At 39.6% G+C, this 17,213-nt stretch overlaps 1 protein-coding gene across 1 annotated transcript in view; it reads right to left on the reverse strand.

Moving 5' to 3' along the window:
• FMN1 (formin 1) overlaps positions 1–17,213 on the reverse strand; it is a 283,899-nt gene that overhangs the window by 80,970 nt on the left and 185,716 nt on the right. Inside the window, exon 13 of the mRNA XM_008580115.1 lies at positions 8,478–8,570. Within this exon, the coding sequence (XP_008578337.1) occupies positions 8,478–8,570 (93 nt within the window). The remainder of the gene's footprint in view (positions 1–8,477; positions 8,571–17,213) is intronic.

Below are 17,213 nucleotides of genomic sequence, written 5' to 3' on the forward strand. Positions count from 1 at the left end.
GAGAAGACCCTGTAAGAGTTAAAAATATTTATTTTATTTAACTGTGTGTGTGTGTGTGTGTGTGTGTGTGTGTGTGTGTGTTGGAATCTCCTGAGCTATTTGCATCTTTTTACTGGCTAGGAGGACCATATCACCTAGAGCTGTTGTGGAGGGGTGGTGAGGAGCAGGAGCACAAGGAAAGAATGCAAGGTGCTTGCTCACAGACCTGGCTCACAGCTTAAGAAAGAAGGAAAATATAAGGACTGCTATTGTTTGGATATCTGCCCCCCTCCAAAACTCATGATGAAGTCTGATACCCAACGTGACAGTGTTGGGAGGTGTTTGGGCCATGAGGGCGGATCCCTCATGAACAGATTAATGCCTTCTCGGGAGAGTGCGTGAGTTCTCCTGGGAAATGATTAGTCACTGCAAGAGCAGGTTAAGAGCCTGACACCTCCAGTCCCTCTCTTGTTTCTTCTCTCCCCACGTGAACCACGTGACCTCTTGGCTTTGGCCATGAGTGGAAGCAGGCTGAAGCCCTTGCCAGATGCAGCTGCCCAATCACAGACTTTCCAGCCATCCAAATTGTGAGCCAAATAAATCTCTTTTCTTTATAGATTAGCCAGTCTTGGGTATTTTGTTATAGCAACAACAACAACAACAAACTAATACAGGGACTTTCAAATTTCCTTCAAAGTTGTCCAGTCCAACACCCAAAGGAAGTTAAGGAGGCTGTAAGGGACAGCATTTAGTTTCCAGTTCCTCGGACATTTAACACGAAGGGCTGGTTCAAGAGACTAGCACACCTCAACTGGTACAATTATAGGGAAGCACTGAAAGGGAAGGAGAGACTTAAAAAAAAAAAGTGCAAAGTACCATGGAAAGCTGCTTATTTGTTTTAAAAAAAATATTTAATTTTTTTTGAAGAGGTACACATTGATTAAAATACCAAAATTTATAAAAAGTCTGCATACTACTTCTGAACTCCACCTGTCCATTTTCTATCCACTATAGCAGTGAACATGTTTGATTAATTTCAGGGGTAATATTGTAAAGATTTAACAACAACTTGTGTACTAACCGAACAGAACAGACAATCTGTATGGTGGTGTGGTGAGGAGCAGGAGTATCAGCCCTAGGTTAGCTCCTACTCGTCCTCAGAGATTTTTAAGTACTATCTATTTTTTCCTTCTTTATTTACATGACAATATACCTACTCTTCTGACTCTTGCTTTTTTTTCCCACTTAAAAATATATCTTAGAGATTCTTCCATGTCAATAGCAAAGACTTTCCTCCTCCTCCTCCTCCTCCTTTAAGAGTGTTGAGCTCTTTTACCTGCCCATAATCCTGCCGACTGGGCCAATTGTCATGCTAGGGCTGGATCTGGAGCTCACAGACCCCTCAAGCCCATTCACAGACTGGGTCACAAACCCTTCACATGCCAGACTGGGTCACCAGACCCCTCACACACAGGTCTATGAGCTAGGTAACTGGCAAACAAAAAGGTCCTTGGAAGCCGTAGGTTGGAGAGCATGGCCACAGAGCAGTGTCCGCCCAAGGCAGTCACCAGCCAAACCGGGGCACCACTCATGCACACTCACTCCCCACCCCACGTAATTTGTTTACTAAACCACCCTCAACCTGCCCAAGGAGAGAGGGCCTGATTAAATTGTTCTATTTTCCCAACAAAGAGATACTTAGTATTCCATTAAATGGAAATGCTATAATTTTATAATTCTATTACTGATCAGGTAGGGCAGGTGTAGGTTGTCTCCAACCTTTTGTGATTACAAACAATGCTGCAATAAGTAACATGGCACTCTGTATGTGTGAGCATGTCCGATGGTATACTTCTACAAGTGGAATTGCCAAGTCAAAAGACGTATACATTTATAGCTTTAACAGATGCTGCTACATTGACCTGCACAAGGACTGTAACAATTTACACTTTCACAAGCAGTGTAGAAGAGTGACGTTTATCCTATTACAGTGCCAGCATAGTTAACAAACTTTTGTAATTTTGTCAGTCTTACAGATGAAAGACAGAATTCCAGTGTGATTTATCTTACATTTCTTTTGTGAGTGGCATGTTTTCATATGTTTACAGAGGAATTTCTATCACTGTTCATGTTATTTGCCTATTAGTCTATCGGTCTTTTTTCTTAATGTCTAGGACTTCTTATATATATTAAGTATATTGGTCTTTTGTCTGTGATACAACCTGCAAATTTGGCATTGTAATACATTTTTAAGAAAACAAAACAATGTTTTATTAAACTTTTTAAATAAAGAATGGATGCTAAATTCTGTCAAATGCCTTTTTTAGCATCTAATGCTAAAAGATGATCATATGAATTTTTTTCCTTAGTGCTATTAATAACAGTGATGACTTATATTAATAGACTTCCCAGTATCATATCATCTTCACATTCTGGGAATAAATTCCATTTGGTTATGAAATGGACTATTAGTTTTATTTAGAATTTTAAAACTATGGTGAGATTGGTCTGTAGTTAGCTTTTTTGGGGGGTGGGGGCTGGTGCAACACACACAAAAAAAGGAATTTAGACTTTTTTCATCAGAGAAAAAGGGAAAGAAAAAAAGAACCAGAGTTATTGAAAAGAAAGCTTATTGGATGCCTGGCCTTTTAAAACTATGGTGAGATTGGTCTGTAGTTAGCTTTTTTGGGGGGTGGGGGCTGGTGCAATACACACAAAAAACGGAATTTAGACTTTTTTCATCAGAGAAAAAGGGAAAGAAAAAAAGAACCAGAGTTATTGAAAAGAAAGCTTATTGGATGCCTGGCTGAAAAGAAAAACTGAGTAAAAGACATCAAATCGGGGAGGAGGAGTAGGGCGTGGGGAAGAGAGGCAGAGAGGCAGAGGGACAGGGAGAGAGGGACGGGGTACAGGGGGAAAGAGATGGGGGGCAGAGGGGAAAAACTGACAAAGGGAAAAAACATGGGCTGTCTGCAGAAATTTCTGGAAAAAAAAATTCAAACTAACCATTTCAGGTAAGAGTCTACTTAATATAACTTTCTCCATCTTTCAGGGATTACTTCAGGGACCAGTTTCGTGAGACAGAAGTCACACAGATTATCTTAATTCTTGGCCATCTGATGATACTTGGGTCCATGCCTGCTGGTACTTTCTTTAACAGTAGTGAGATTTACAAGAACCCTTTCTGGTCTGTGCAGAGCAGTTCCTCCTTCCACAAGCTCTGCAAAGAATGTAAGAAGTACTTCCTCTCACAGGTTTCACTGTCCAGTCATTAACCCTTTCTGATCTCTGTAACCTTAATGGTTGAATATGGTGACTTGGATAGTTTCGTTTCTTCATTTCTGGGGTTGAAGTGAAGAGATTATCTAATAACCTGCTCTTATTCTGCGGTTTAGAGGTTCAATTATGGCACCTGTCAATCTAATCTGACCTAAATATTTATTAAGAATGGATTATGTGCATATGCAAAGATGTTTCTATGTCCAGGAGGCCAGACCACAGACATGTGTTATAGACCAAAAATGCACCACATCAGATTCTGGCATGATTTACCAATTCTGAAATGATTTAAACCCACAGAAGCAGGAAAAATAGCCTCTGGGCACTTTACATGATTCAGGCAGTTTGATTATTAATTCTACAAATAATTATTGATACCCATCATGGACCAGGCTGAGCCTATATTATATGTTGGGGTGGGAAAGAGAATAGGATCAGACATACACAGTCTCATCTGTCATGGAGTATTCAGCTATTTATATAATTCTTCTTGCATTCAGTGTGGGAAATCAGAGTTATTGTTTTTTGTTTGTTTTTAGCTTGGTAAATTTATTTTTTACTACAAAACAGTTTCTTGACAGTAAGAATATCTCTAATCCAGCTGGTCAAAGAAATTTAGAGGATAGTTTGATAAACTAGGACTAGAATATGATTCATTCAGATTCACTTTAAATTTGGCTCCATACATGGGTGCCGGGTAAAATTAATGGAGAATTAGATAAGGCCAAGTGTGGGAGAGTGCTGATATTAGAGCCAGTTAAGGTTCCAGCCCTCCATGCCAAAGCTATAAATACAAATGACCAATTTAACAGCATGAAAAGACCACCTACAAGATCTATACCTGGGATCTAATCAGTTGCTCTGCGCCTTCTTTCAATTACAGGATCCCTGCCATGTTTATGGGGACTTTTAATGTGAGCATCACATTTTTGAAGGCCATATCATTATGGGTATGTTTGATCTGAGGGTGGGAAAGCATGGACTCAAAAAATGCCTGCACAAAGTTATTCTGAACTGAGCTGTAAATTGGAATCAACAAGAGCTACTGTGGAAAAGAAAAAACATGTAAAGAAAAAGACTCGGATTCTGTGCAGGGTGCAACCCTAAAAAGTGGTGCCATTAAAACTACTTTCAATTCTGCTCAGGAAATGAAATTAGTTAAGAACAAGTACCACAGTTTTGTTAAATAACACTATTTAAGGGCATTTTGAGAAGGGAAGGATGACAAAAGACCTAAAGACAAACACGTCATCTCTACTTGAGTGTGGCAACAGGATATGATTTACAAATGAAAAATTAAAACATCATGATTGTACTGCAGCTTATGTAAAAGCAATCCTAACCATGAATCAACGGAATCACAACGCATGCGACTTCTCAGGAGTAAAGAACACAATTGCTTAAGACTTTGAGTGTTAAGACCCCTAATAGAGGGGAACTAGCTTTCTTGCCAAATACTCTGTATAAGCTGTTCTGGAGAAGTACATAAGTATACTTTGTCAGTTGAGGTTATTATACGATACCCTGTGCTCAGACACTCTGATACTTCAGGACCCCCCTCACTCTACATGCCTTGTTTGGGCTATCTCATTCATTCCTATGACTTAAACTGCCACCTCTAAAATCTCATCTACTCTCTTCTGAGCCCAACTCTCTCTACCTGTGTGTCTTACATGTGCATCAAAGTTAATGTGTCCAAAGTTTAACTTATTGTTTCCCATTCCAAATCTAGTCTTCCTCATCAGTATCTAGCCAGTTATCAAGGCAAAAAAAAAAAAAAAAAGGAGAATTATCCTTTTCTCCCATTTCATTTTGTACTTCCAATTGGTTATCCTGTCTTGTAACTCCTAAAATAGCCTGTTATAAATACAGCCCTTCCTTGAATCTTATTTTTACCGCCATTGCTTTCCCTCTTTACTAGTGTCTTGCTCTTCCAACTATACAATGTATTTCTTAACAACAACAAAAAGCAATGTGGTTCCCTTAAAAAACACCACACACCAAAACAAAACAAACCCAACATAATAATGTCACTCCTGTACATATGGGGGTACTTCACAAAGTTTGTGGAAAGATTTGCATTATCTTTTTTTTCCCCCTGTTATCTTTTAATTCTATTCTTTCTTTGTCAACTACCCTCACGTAATTTTTCAATAACATCTGTTGCTTGTAAGACAAAGTTCAGATCGTTTAGCAAGCCATACTGTGACTCTTCTCTTTTTGGTCTTATGCCTTGGTCATATGCCTTGTGATCTAGCCGCACCAAGTCTTCTGCCATTCCCCAAACACATTAAGTCTTTCATCCTTCTGAGATCTGCGGGGTTTTGCTCTGCCTGGAATGCCCTTTATAACCTACTTGCTGAGAATTTCTAATCCTCAATTTCCTCATCTGTACAACAGAGAGATAACAATGCTTACTTCAGAGGATTGTCATGAGAACTAAATAAGATGGTTATCTGCTCCTCATAGTATCTGGCATACAGAAGCTCTCAGTAAACGTTAGTTGTCATTGTCATTATCATCATCATCAACTTTGTTCTTTTTCATGTCTGAATAAAAATATCTCCTTTGCTGAAAGTCTTCCCTGACTTACCTGGAAGTGTTGGGCATTCCTCCTATCTGATCCTATATGTCTAATTAAAGTATATTACATCAACTCCAAAACTGATGGAATTTTCACATTTTAGCATCTCTAATATTGGGGTACATCTTATAATCTACATGTCATGGTTTATTTGGCAGTAATTTTTCTTTCTTAGTAGTACATATAATAATGGTGTTTCTTCCAGCAAATGGCATATTAGATAAAACAGTATACTTATACTGTATGACAATTGTCATAAAAATTTGTTTATCAAGGCTGAATAATGCATAATTCATGGTGGGTGGAAAATCTACGTTTCCTATGAATCAATGAAATATTTACATTAAAAAGGGACTACTGCATGGAACTCCAAATAATAGCCAATAGACATTCCATTTGTATATACCACAACTTGGTGAAGCCCCCTCTCCTAAGCTATATTATTCTGTTGTTAGCTATAATATATTTCTTAACTACAGAGGTACAGCCTGATGAAGTAGCATGCTGTCACCTCCTTTGGTTAAGCAGCCCTGCCTGAGAGCCAGATGATGGCCAGACCCAGAGCAAAAGTGGGCAAGAGGCTAGCCTGTGAAATTCTGCATTCAAACAACCCAAGATTCAAGCCAAGAAGGCAGAGAAATGATATGAAGAGGAAAGGAATGAGATGAGGAAGGCCTTGACACTTTCCAATAGAAATATAATGTGAGCTACAAATGTAATTTTCAGTTTTCTAGTAGCCACACTTAAAAAGTAAAAATAACAAATTAATATTAATATATTTTATGTAACCTAATATATACAAAATAAGGCCTTGACACTTTCCAATAGAAATATAATGTGAGCTACAAATGTAATTTTCAGTTTTCTAATAGCCACACTTAAAAAGTAAAAATAACAAATTAATATTAATATATTTTATTTAACCTAATATATACAAAATGTTATCACTTTATCATGTAATCAATATTAAAAAAATTAGAAAGAAGATATCTTACATATGTTTGGGACTAAGTCTCCAAATCTCAGTGTGTGTCCTACCCTTATGGCACATAGTCTGGATCAGCCACAATTCAGTTGCTCAGCAGCCACAAGGGGCTGTGTCTGCCACACTAGATGGTACAATTCTAGACTGTTTTTTGACCAACTCAGATAAGTAATAAGATAATAGTAACAGGCTATTTCCACAGTGAACTTTTCACCAAACAATATTGAGGACTTTTAAGACCATCACAGCATAAAGGCATATAATACCCCAATATACACATTGCAAAGTTTTCTGTATATGGAGTAATAGCAATTAAAAATAAAAATGGAATCCAAGTACACACAAGCCTCATTTCAAGTTAATTCTACATTTGTCAAAAGCAGACATTATTAATAGGGAGTTAGCAAAGGGAAGTATTTCATGCTTTTCTTTAGGCCATTTATGTTATATTTACATGGTATAATTATAAAGCAATGTGTTTACTTTGATAAGTCACATATAAAACCCACCTAATTATAGTCACACAGAACATAATTGTTAGTATCATTGTTTGCTCTCAAGATGGTCCTTTGCCTGACAGCATGACTTCACCATACAAAATGCTCTTCAATGGCCTGGAGAAACTCCAACTTCCCTGCTTTAGCACCAGCACCACTTTGTCATGGAGGAGTAAGCTACCATCTCTGCACCAAGGGAGCAGCTGGAATGGAATTCTTCTGACTCCTGGACTGAGAATTACCTTGCCATTTGCCATGGTGTTTGGCCATCCTTTACGGATTCACCCTGTTTCACAGTCTTTTGTTGATGGTATGATACCAAGTGGCCTTAACCAATAACAGAAACAGCATGTTGAGATGTGCCCAGAGGCTTCTACATGCATTTTCCCTGGCTTTCTAGCAAAGAAAAAAGCTCCCTCCAACCACTCCACCCTTACTTTTGTTTCACATCTTAGGGTGAATTTTAGAAGTTAGAACAGGAAATATCTAAAAGGCATTAAACTTCCGTGCTCACTAACCCTGATCAACAAAAGTTCCCTACTCCTGCCAAAATTGTGAAGGAAGGAACAGGACCTGTTAAGATTTCTAAGTAAGTACTGGGTTTCGTGCATATCACCTCCATCTACAAATGCTGCAGGGCCAATGGGTGTCACGTGATTGGATATGAGACATTCACTTGGCCCCAATTTTCCTATCTGAAAAGAAATGGAAAATACAACACAAGTTTCTAAGCTGATACACTCATAAAAACCAGGAAGGTAATCACCAGTCATGTGTCCAGGCTGACCACAAATCTGAAGTGCACAATTGCATAGGGCTTGCATGTGTGTCATCCTATCAGTTAGTGTGTACTGAGGATCCCCTTGAGCTCCATGAAGAGACAAAACAGCGCACCCTCAAAATGTTTATAAAAAGAGGAGAAACATTAAAAGATTTAATATATTAAAACAGACTCAAAAGGTGATATAAAAGCTACAGGACAACTCCATCTGCACTGAATATGTAACCACCACGGGCAGATGGAATTATGGAGTTGCTGGAGCTGCCTGTGGTCAGCCAGGATGCAAGGGGCAGTGGGCCTCTGGGAAAGACCTGTGGAGGAATGCAGGGTGTTTCAGGGTATTATGTATGTACAGCTGACAAAGTCACCTACCTTTCTCGAAGAACTCCTCCAGTTTGTCCTTGAAAGGCTGGAGATACTCCTTTGGGGACTCCTTGCACACCACCACCATCTGTTTCTCACTTGCTGTGAAGAGAAGTTTGAAGAAAGAATTACTCACGAACACATATTTACTGAGCTCCAGCTATGGGCCAGGCACTTGGGTATCAATTGTGAAGACTCCTTGTCAATCACTGTTTATCCAAACACCAGGGGAAAAAACCAAACACAGAAATATCAAACGAACCAACAGAAATAATTAGTTCATTCTATAGTTCTTTTCAGGGACATGGAAATGTATTAACTTCAATTTTCTCTCTAGAGATCTGGAAAATTCTCTGACTTGGGACAGGTAAAGTATTCTGCTTTTGGTCTTCTAAAAATAAAGAGAGGCAAAAACTATTTAAGGACTAGTCTCAGGAAATTAAAGACCCTGACTCTCTTCAGGTGCATACTTCAAAAATAGAACTTGAGAAAGATTTTGCAGAAATTCCCACGCATCCAAATTGTCTGGACCTGCCAAACTGGCGATTCCTCAGGGTGAGGCACACATCCCAGCACGAAAACTAAGCACAGGTCAGGGAAGACTGTGTCTGCTCTTCATGCCTCCCATTCACCTATTTTTCTTATTAATATTCTACCAACACATATGAAATAATTTTTATGGAATTTATAATAGATTGCTTTTTTGATAATCAAGTCACCACAAATTGGATAGTTCTGATTTGGCTATACAGAAACCACAATAATCCATAGTTCACCATCACAAAAGGCAGTTATCCAGGCAAGAGTCATCTCCCCAATGTTGCTATATATTTATGCCATTTGCAGAAATGCACTGGAGAAAGCAAGGCTTTATTTCTCCAAAGCTAGAGCTGAGTCATGATCATTTTTGTCTGTTGACCATGGCCAGAAATTACTGTTATGTTCTTTTCCAAGAGAACATATTAAAGCATTGGATTTTCACCATAAAGAAATCATGCCACCTCATTCAAAAAATAGAGAAATACATAATCCAAATCTTGGAGGAATTTACAAACACAAAAATAAGGCATTTTGAAGAAGATAGCATTGGATTTTCACCATAAAGAAATCATGCCACCTCATTCAAAAAATAGAGAAATACATACTCCAAATCTTGGAGGAATTTACAAACACAAAAATAAGGCATTTTGAAGAAGACGGTTGGGAAGGCGAAGGGGCCTTTATTTACGTTGAGAAATTCCTATATAATAATTTGGCATTTTCAAAACTAGCATACCTGAACATTTACTATAGACAAAGCAAAAAAGATGTTAGCACCAAAACACAGAAAATGCAAAAGAAGTCACTCAAGTGTCCTCTGAAATTAGTTATGTCTGATACTTTTCATTTACAATATTGCCAACATGATTGCTGAAATCCCTGACACTCTGGGAAACTATAAGAATGTACTGATGACAAAAACATGATTTGAGTGAACTTCTGTCAATTTGAGTCAAATTTAGAACAATCTACATTCTCAGAGGTATTCAGGGATTTGCCATGAGACAGGAATGCTCGATTACAGGACAGAAGAACCTACATTTAGGCTACCTATAGATACTGTTGCTTTGTAAGAGTTTTTAACAGAGCTTATCTAGAACATCTGCTATTAGCTATTCTGACAACCATTCCAATGCTATCTAAGAAACCCTGTCCACTGAGAAGCAAAGACTGATTTTTTTTTTTAAGTGACCTACCTACCTTATTGAAAAAATATAAATCCTACCTTGGGACAAATGAGAAACAAATTCCTTAAAACCAGCCAAGCCATCATTTCAAGACATTCTTTTTTTCCCCATTTTTAATCTTTCTTTGTAAGCTTATGTCATCTCTACAATAACTACTTTATAACTTCTTTACTTTTACAGATTTCCCTTTACCTCTTTCCCAGTAGACAGACTTGTGGCCAAATGGTAAATATGTCCTTCCCCCACTATGCTCCTCTTAAAATAGGGGTGCTTTGGGCTTATGTGATGTCAGAGAAAGAGGGAAAGGGGGAGAGAGCAGATAAAGCCAGGGCATATTCTGGAGGTGGAACAAATAGCTCCTGCTGGTGCAGCTAAGGTAGCATTAAGGGAGAGGGAAGGCAGAGGCTGAGTACTGGGCAGCTGGAAGTGCCATTTACTGTGAAGGGGAATAAGGGGGTAAGTATCTCTTCTTTTCCTTTTTTTTTTTTTTTTAAGAGGGGGAGGAGATCAAGGGTTAACTTTGAAGCTTGGTACATTTTCTCTGGTATCTATGAATTATGAGGCAAGATCATCCACTGAAAACAAAGAGGAAAAGGGTACAAAGGAAGATAAAACTATTAATGGGTTCTTATTGCTACTTCAAGTAAATTCAAACTCCTAGGTATGGGATTTAAGGCTCTTTATACTATGGCACCTTTCAGCTCTATTTACCACATATGTTTGACCAACCAAACCCAAACTATTCGGTTTTCTAATTATATCAACCAACATTACAGTTCCATGTCTTCACTCACGCAGTTCTCTGTTCCACCCTCACTCCATACGTACTATCCACGACACCTGACAAAGTCCTGTTCATCCTGAACAAGTTTCTCTGAGATGCCACCATTACCACAAAGCCTTTTCTAATACAAAGTTTTTGCATCCTTCAAACACCTCTAGTACCTTCTGTGTAATGTTTGTTTTACCTTTTATTTATGTACTTCTATTAATCCCTGAGAAGTCATCATATAGGTTGATTTACTTGTCCCCAAACTTCTCTAGAGAACTCCCTGCATCTGGTGAAAGACCAGCTTTCCTCACCTTAACTAGATTCTTACGTGGAGGAAAGTCTAAATGTAACTAGCAATGCTGACCTAGACTTGGAATGGCCTTTCCAGGGGTGTAGGGACCTGCTTGTCTCTTGCTTCCTTCCTCCCTTTCCAGAAGAGGTGGGCCAAGGGGTCACAGTGTCTTCACTCCTCAAACACTGGGAGGTGTCCCAAGCTGATCTGAAAGGGTTTAGTGTACTTTAAACACCACCCAGAAAGGTCCACCACTGCACCCCATGAGGCATCTGCAAAGCAGCAAAGATGAGTATCCTGACTGGGTAGTTCTGAGGCAGGCCAAGAAGCTGGTGCTTGGTCACATACACTTTGAAAGACATCTGCTTTGAAGAACTGGCATTTCTCAATGAACTTTCACAGCCACACAAATGTTTCTGATGATAACCAGCTATGATTCTGAGAACACATGTAGCTTATTTAAAAGCAAGCTAGGATTTCTCACAATATAAATTGGGAGAGTCCTCTAAATTCTCTAACTCTCTACTACATTTGAATTCCAAAAATTCCATTTATAAAGAGCTATTTTTCATGAACACAAATAATGTAAGATTAGCATGTCTGCAGTTTAGTAATGGGATATAATTGAAGGCATGACAATAATTCCTTCAAGGTTACTTTTCCCTGGCCAAAGGAAATCTGAAGGCACAGCTTGTTTCCCCAATTATAAAGCAAAACTTCCACTTTTACCTAAATTAAAAAGATTGATCACTGCAGCTCTCCCTTTGTCTCAGCTATGGTGACAGAGCACATGGGGAGCCCATCAAACTGCTCAAATTTTATGAGGCCATATCACGGTGTGGTAAAGAGCTTCTGCTGGGACCAGGACCCACCTGGGCTTGTTTTTCTCATCTGCAAAGTGAGGTTCCCCCCCACCCCCACCCCTTATAGCATGATAGGAGAATTACGTGAGATCATGCATATAAAGTGATCTGCAGAATGCCTGACACTAGCAAGCAGGCTCATAAATAGTATTTATTTTTATGGTTTAGTAAAATTGGTTGGGAAACACGTCACAGCCAGAAAAGCAAGACAGTCATGGCTGGGAATTATTCACTACCAATGCTATGCACTGTATTTAAGGAAATACGCCACAGTGCAAATCTCCTGTTTAGAACACAGGGATAATGATTTTCATTCCCTTGCTGAAGTTCTACCACCCATTGTGAGAATTCACTGAAGAACGCAGGCAAACTCCTCGGGAAAGATGAAGCAAAATGTTAAAACAATTCCCTTAGGCCGCTGAGCCTCAAGGTTTTGAAATTAGAAACTGAAACCAGTACAAATGAGAGCAGCTCCTCTGCTGTGCTTGGAGGTCCTTTCTGCACCCCCACGGGCTGGGACTCCCACGTGGCCTGTTAGAATTAAACTTCTCCACACGATCAAAGGAGAGGGCTGCCCCCCGACTGTCTCCGCACAGTCGCACATTCTGGTGGCTGGGCATCCTGCCCACTCCAGTTTATTAACTTGGCTTATCTGAGATGCTTTCTAGCAGACAAATGGGAGACCTGAAGACTAATTAAAGATGACACCGGAGACTGGCAGTGCATAAAGGAGAGAGGTCACGGACAAATCCACGAATGTCGTTTATTGTCCAACCAGAAGACTCGTATACCATACTGCTAGACCACCAAGGTTGCCTCAGACACAGGCTGTGCTGGGAGTTCCCATGTTAAAAGCCAAAGTCACCTCATGTTCCCTTTCTTTCATTTTTCTCTCTATAAATTTTTCTGACAATGAAAAATATATTAATTGGTGAAGTTAGCTACTCATAAGTGATCCTTGTGTGAGAGTTTGAACATTAAAAACCAATACATAATGAAATAATGCAGACTAGATTGAGAGTATGCTTGTTTAAAGGTTAAGCACTTGTGAAGCATTTCAGCAGAAGGAAAGATATCGGCTTGAAGTTTCTAGATTTCAGATATTAGGCTGTTAAGGTCATAGGTGGTTAACTGTTTTTTGTTTTTGTCCTCTAAGAACAAGGTAAAAAGTTTACTGAGACACTTAAAAAGGAATGGGCAGGTTAGAGGGCTATAGAGGCAAGATCCAGATATAATTAATCAAAATCTAATATCTATTTAATCACTTTAATAGACTGAATGTACATGGGTAATTGTTAAGAAAATATGGAGCCTGTTTCTTTCCCTATGAGTTAAGCCACAACACATTTTTAGAGGAAAGAAAAGCTTTATTTAGGCTCTCTGCTTTTTTTTTTACATGGAGACCTCTCTCCTTTCTGCTTACCTAATTCCTACCCCATCATCCTTCCATAATCCTATGCCAGTTCTACCTCTTCCCCATTTGTACGAGATCCCTGTCCTTTCCACAAGTGGCATGCTCCAAGGCTCACCACAGAGGATTACTGCAGTAGCACTCACAACTATTTGGCTAAAGTGAATTTTTTGCATTGTGTCAATGGGATTCAGGTGAGAGACACAAATCAGAGTCAGATTATAAAGGGTTTAGAACACTTGGTTTAAGGAGTTTATCATCATAAAGGAATTCACTCATTAAATACATCAATTTAACAAATATCTATTGAGTGTCTACTATGTGCTATGAATTGTACCAGGTATTAAGGATACAGCAGTGAAAAACACAGACTAAGAGCCTGTCCTCAGACATGTCAGTTATTTCTCTTCATGTTAACAAATTCCATTCCAATCTTTTTAATAATAGTAGGACAGTGCAGTGTTCTGTCTAGTGCTTTTCGCAAAACATCAAACAGTGGGAGTGGGGGAGACCTAGCACCCTTTTAGATTTCTGCCTTAAAATACACTTTTATCACAATAAAAACAAATTCAGAAATCAAAATCACAATATTAGAATAACCTACACAATTTGTTCGTGGTATTGACCTTGAACTGAATGATTAGGGAATTACATAAAATACAATGTGATAAAATACTAAAACAAAATTGGCAATATTTTATATTGGCTAGCAGCAATTCTGGGACTTCTATTAAGGGAAATCATATTTAAAATTAGTAAAATATTAGAAATATTTTTCATTTGCTTATTAAAGGCTGGTACAAATGAAGAGGTACTATTTTGTGTCTATCTTCTGTATATATTTCTTTTTTTTTTTAAAGGCCATATAGAAAAGGCCACATAAAGTGAGATTTCAAGCTGATTTAAGTCATATTTCACATTCTTGAACTCTGATGCTAAATACTAGGGGCATTTTAAGGCTTGGCATGGTAAAGACTAGTGAGTGGTGTTATTAGAAATTCCAGAGTGGGGAGGGGTGGGCAAGAGCAAAGAGAAAATCTGTTCTAGGAGAGATCTACCTTGATTAGATTTTGAAGGGGACTACTAGACCCCTTTTCTGCTAAATAGCCTTCCAAAGCCCAAATTTCTTGGCTCAAATCAGACAACTGTACATTAATGACCCAGGTACAGACAACCTATGTGTAACCAAAAGTGTTTTCTTTCTTTAACCTTGGTTTGGGGATTCAGCTATCGTGTCCAAATTATTCCCCCTAATGATTCTATCCATCCAAAGTCAAGAAATTATATTTAAAGTGGTCAAAAAACTTAAGTGGGGAACTGACTATTAAGAGTTAAAACACAGGCCTTAGACACATGGTACCGGGGTCAGAACATTACCTCAGAATAATGTAGATACATAGATAACTTACACATACAGATGCTGCTTAATGTCTGCATATACACAGTACCTATGACTCAAAATCAAAGTAGAACATTTCATAAGTGAATAGGGCCTTGGTATATTCCAAAAAGTGGAAACAACCCAAACATGCACCAAGTGATGAATGGATAAATAAAATGTACTTTGTACATAACAATAGACTATTTTTTGGCCACAAAAAGGAATGAAGTGCTGATGCATACTACAGCATGGATTAACCTCATAAACGTTATGCTAAGTGAAAGCCAACTACAAAGAACTACATGTTGTATGATTCTACTTACACGAAATGTCCAGAAAAGGCAAATCTATAAATACAAAGTAGCTCAGTGGAAGCCTATGGGGGAGGGAGGAAGAGAGAAGAATACTGGGGTTGGCAGGTAATGGGGCAGGGAGGGGTTTATATTTGTAGTAATGAAAGTTTTCTAAAATTTATTGTGGTGGTGGTTTTTTGTAGCTCAAAAGTCATTGAATCACACACTTTAAATGGGTAAATTACATGGAATGTGATTTTACCTCAATAAGTGTTTTTCAAAAGCTAATTAAAACTCAGCCTTAAACTGAAACTATGATGAACAGGTAAAGCATGTTCTATTTTTGCTTCCTTTATGCGGTAAAGTAATTTTCTAAATCTTAGTTGCAACTATGTCTTCATTATAATTCTAAACTATGGATCTGAAATGGGAAATGAGTTTGAGATGCCCACGCATTTGAGAAATCAAACATATTAGTTGATCTTCAAGTTAGCAATTAATGCTATCGAAATAAAAGACCTACTAAAAAATAACTGGAGGGGCTTCTGGTCAAGATGGCAGAATAGACAGTCCCCAGCGTCACTCTCTCACACAAATCAACCAATTTACCCACTGACAGGGTTCCTGTGGGCCCACATAGGAGCGAGGACCCACAGACAACTAAAAAAAGCTATTCAGATGTCGGTGAGTCATCACCAAGGCACTGGTGCACAGCCCGCCCCACGGGAAGTGTTTGAAGTGTGGGCGGTGGGGGAGATGGGCCTACCAGGGGAACACTGGGGCACAACAAGGACAGCTGGTCTGTCCCCCAGTCAGCACAGGAGTGGAGACTGATCAGGAATATAAACCTGCACGGATGCAGTTTGCTGAGAAGACTCAGGCCCAGACCAGAGTCTCCACACAACCCAGGTGTACCAGACTTCACGAGACCCAGAAGTACATACAATGTCAACAATTAAAAGCTGAACTGCACAAAAAGCCTTCTCCAGAGAATCAGCAGCAATGAAGCAATTTAGCTCAACCACAGGGCTCAAGTGCTGGTTCCCACAGGAAGTTCCTCCATTTTAGAAGTAAGAAAAGGACAACAAATTAATTCCAGTGCAGAGTTTAAGTGGTGGGAACAGTGAATAATCTAACACAGAACTGAAAGAAAAAACAAAAACCCACAGATCAGAGACAAAGTTCTGATATTAACCAGTAAAGGTTTGACACCACCAAAGAAAACCTATAAGACCTAGAAGGAATGGAAGCTCCCTGGATTCCCAAGCCAGGGAGGGGGGAGGGACAGGGGCCTCAGCCATGCCCCTTGACATCTGCAACCAGCCCAGCGATGACCACTGAGCTGCCATAGGAAGTGCCCTGGGTTCCTGAGTCAGGGCAGGTGAGGGCTTCAGGCATGCCCCCTGACATCTGCACCTAGCCCAGCAACGATCGAGCTGCTGCTAGAAGCCCCCTGGTCTCCCTGTCAGAATGAGAGGGGTGCCATAGGCCTCAATCACAGCTCCCCTCCCTCCTCCCCTTCCCACCCTACCTCCTCCTCTTTCCTACACCCCCTCCCCCACAACTCCTCCACAACAATGTCTTAGAATCAGGCATGGAGCTGGGGGAAGCCGAACCCAGACCAAACTAGGCAAGCTGCTGCCAGTGCCCCAGAGCCCAGTCAGGGGCTTGAGGCATGGAGTCAGGGGAAACTGAACCCAGCTGCAAACAGGTAAAGAGCACACCAAAAACACCATTTCCATGTGTGTAGCCCACCATAGCTACCACAATTGCCATGGCTGCCGCAGAAATGGCTAGTCTCTATAGCAGCAATCTCAGCCACCATGCAGATGGCATGCCAAATTCTCTGACACAAGGAGAGGCACCAGCAGAGACCAAAAAAAGAAGAGGTCCTCTGTATCTACAAAGCACACTCCAGAATAGAAGAAGCATCTGATTTATGGTAACGGGAGGACTTGATCACACCTGTCTCAGTACTGGACAGATCATCTAGGCAACAAACCAAC

This window comes from Galeopterus variegatus, unplaced genomic scaffold, assembly GCF_000696425.1.
Source record: "Galeopterus variegatus unplaced genomic scaffold, G_variegatus-3.0.2 Scaffold2024, whole genome shotgun sequence".
NCBI classification, from domain to species: domain Eukaryota; kingdom Metazoa; phylum Chordata; class Mammalia; order Dermoptera; family Cynocephalidae; genus Galeopterus; species Galeopterus variegatus.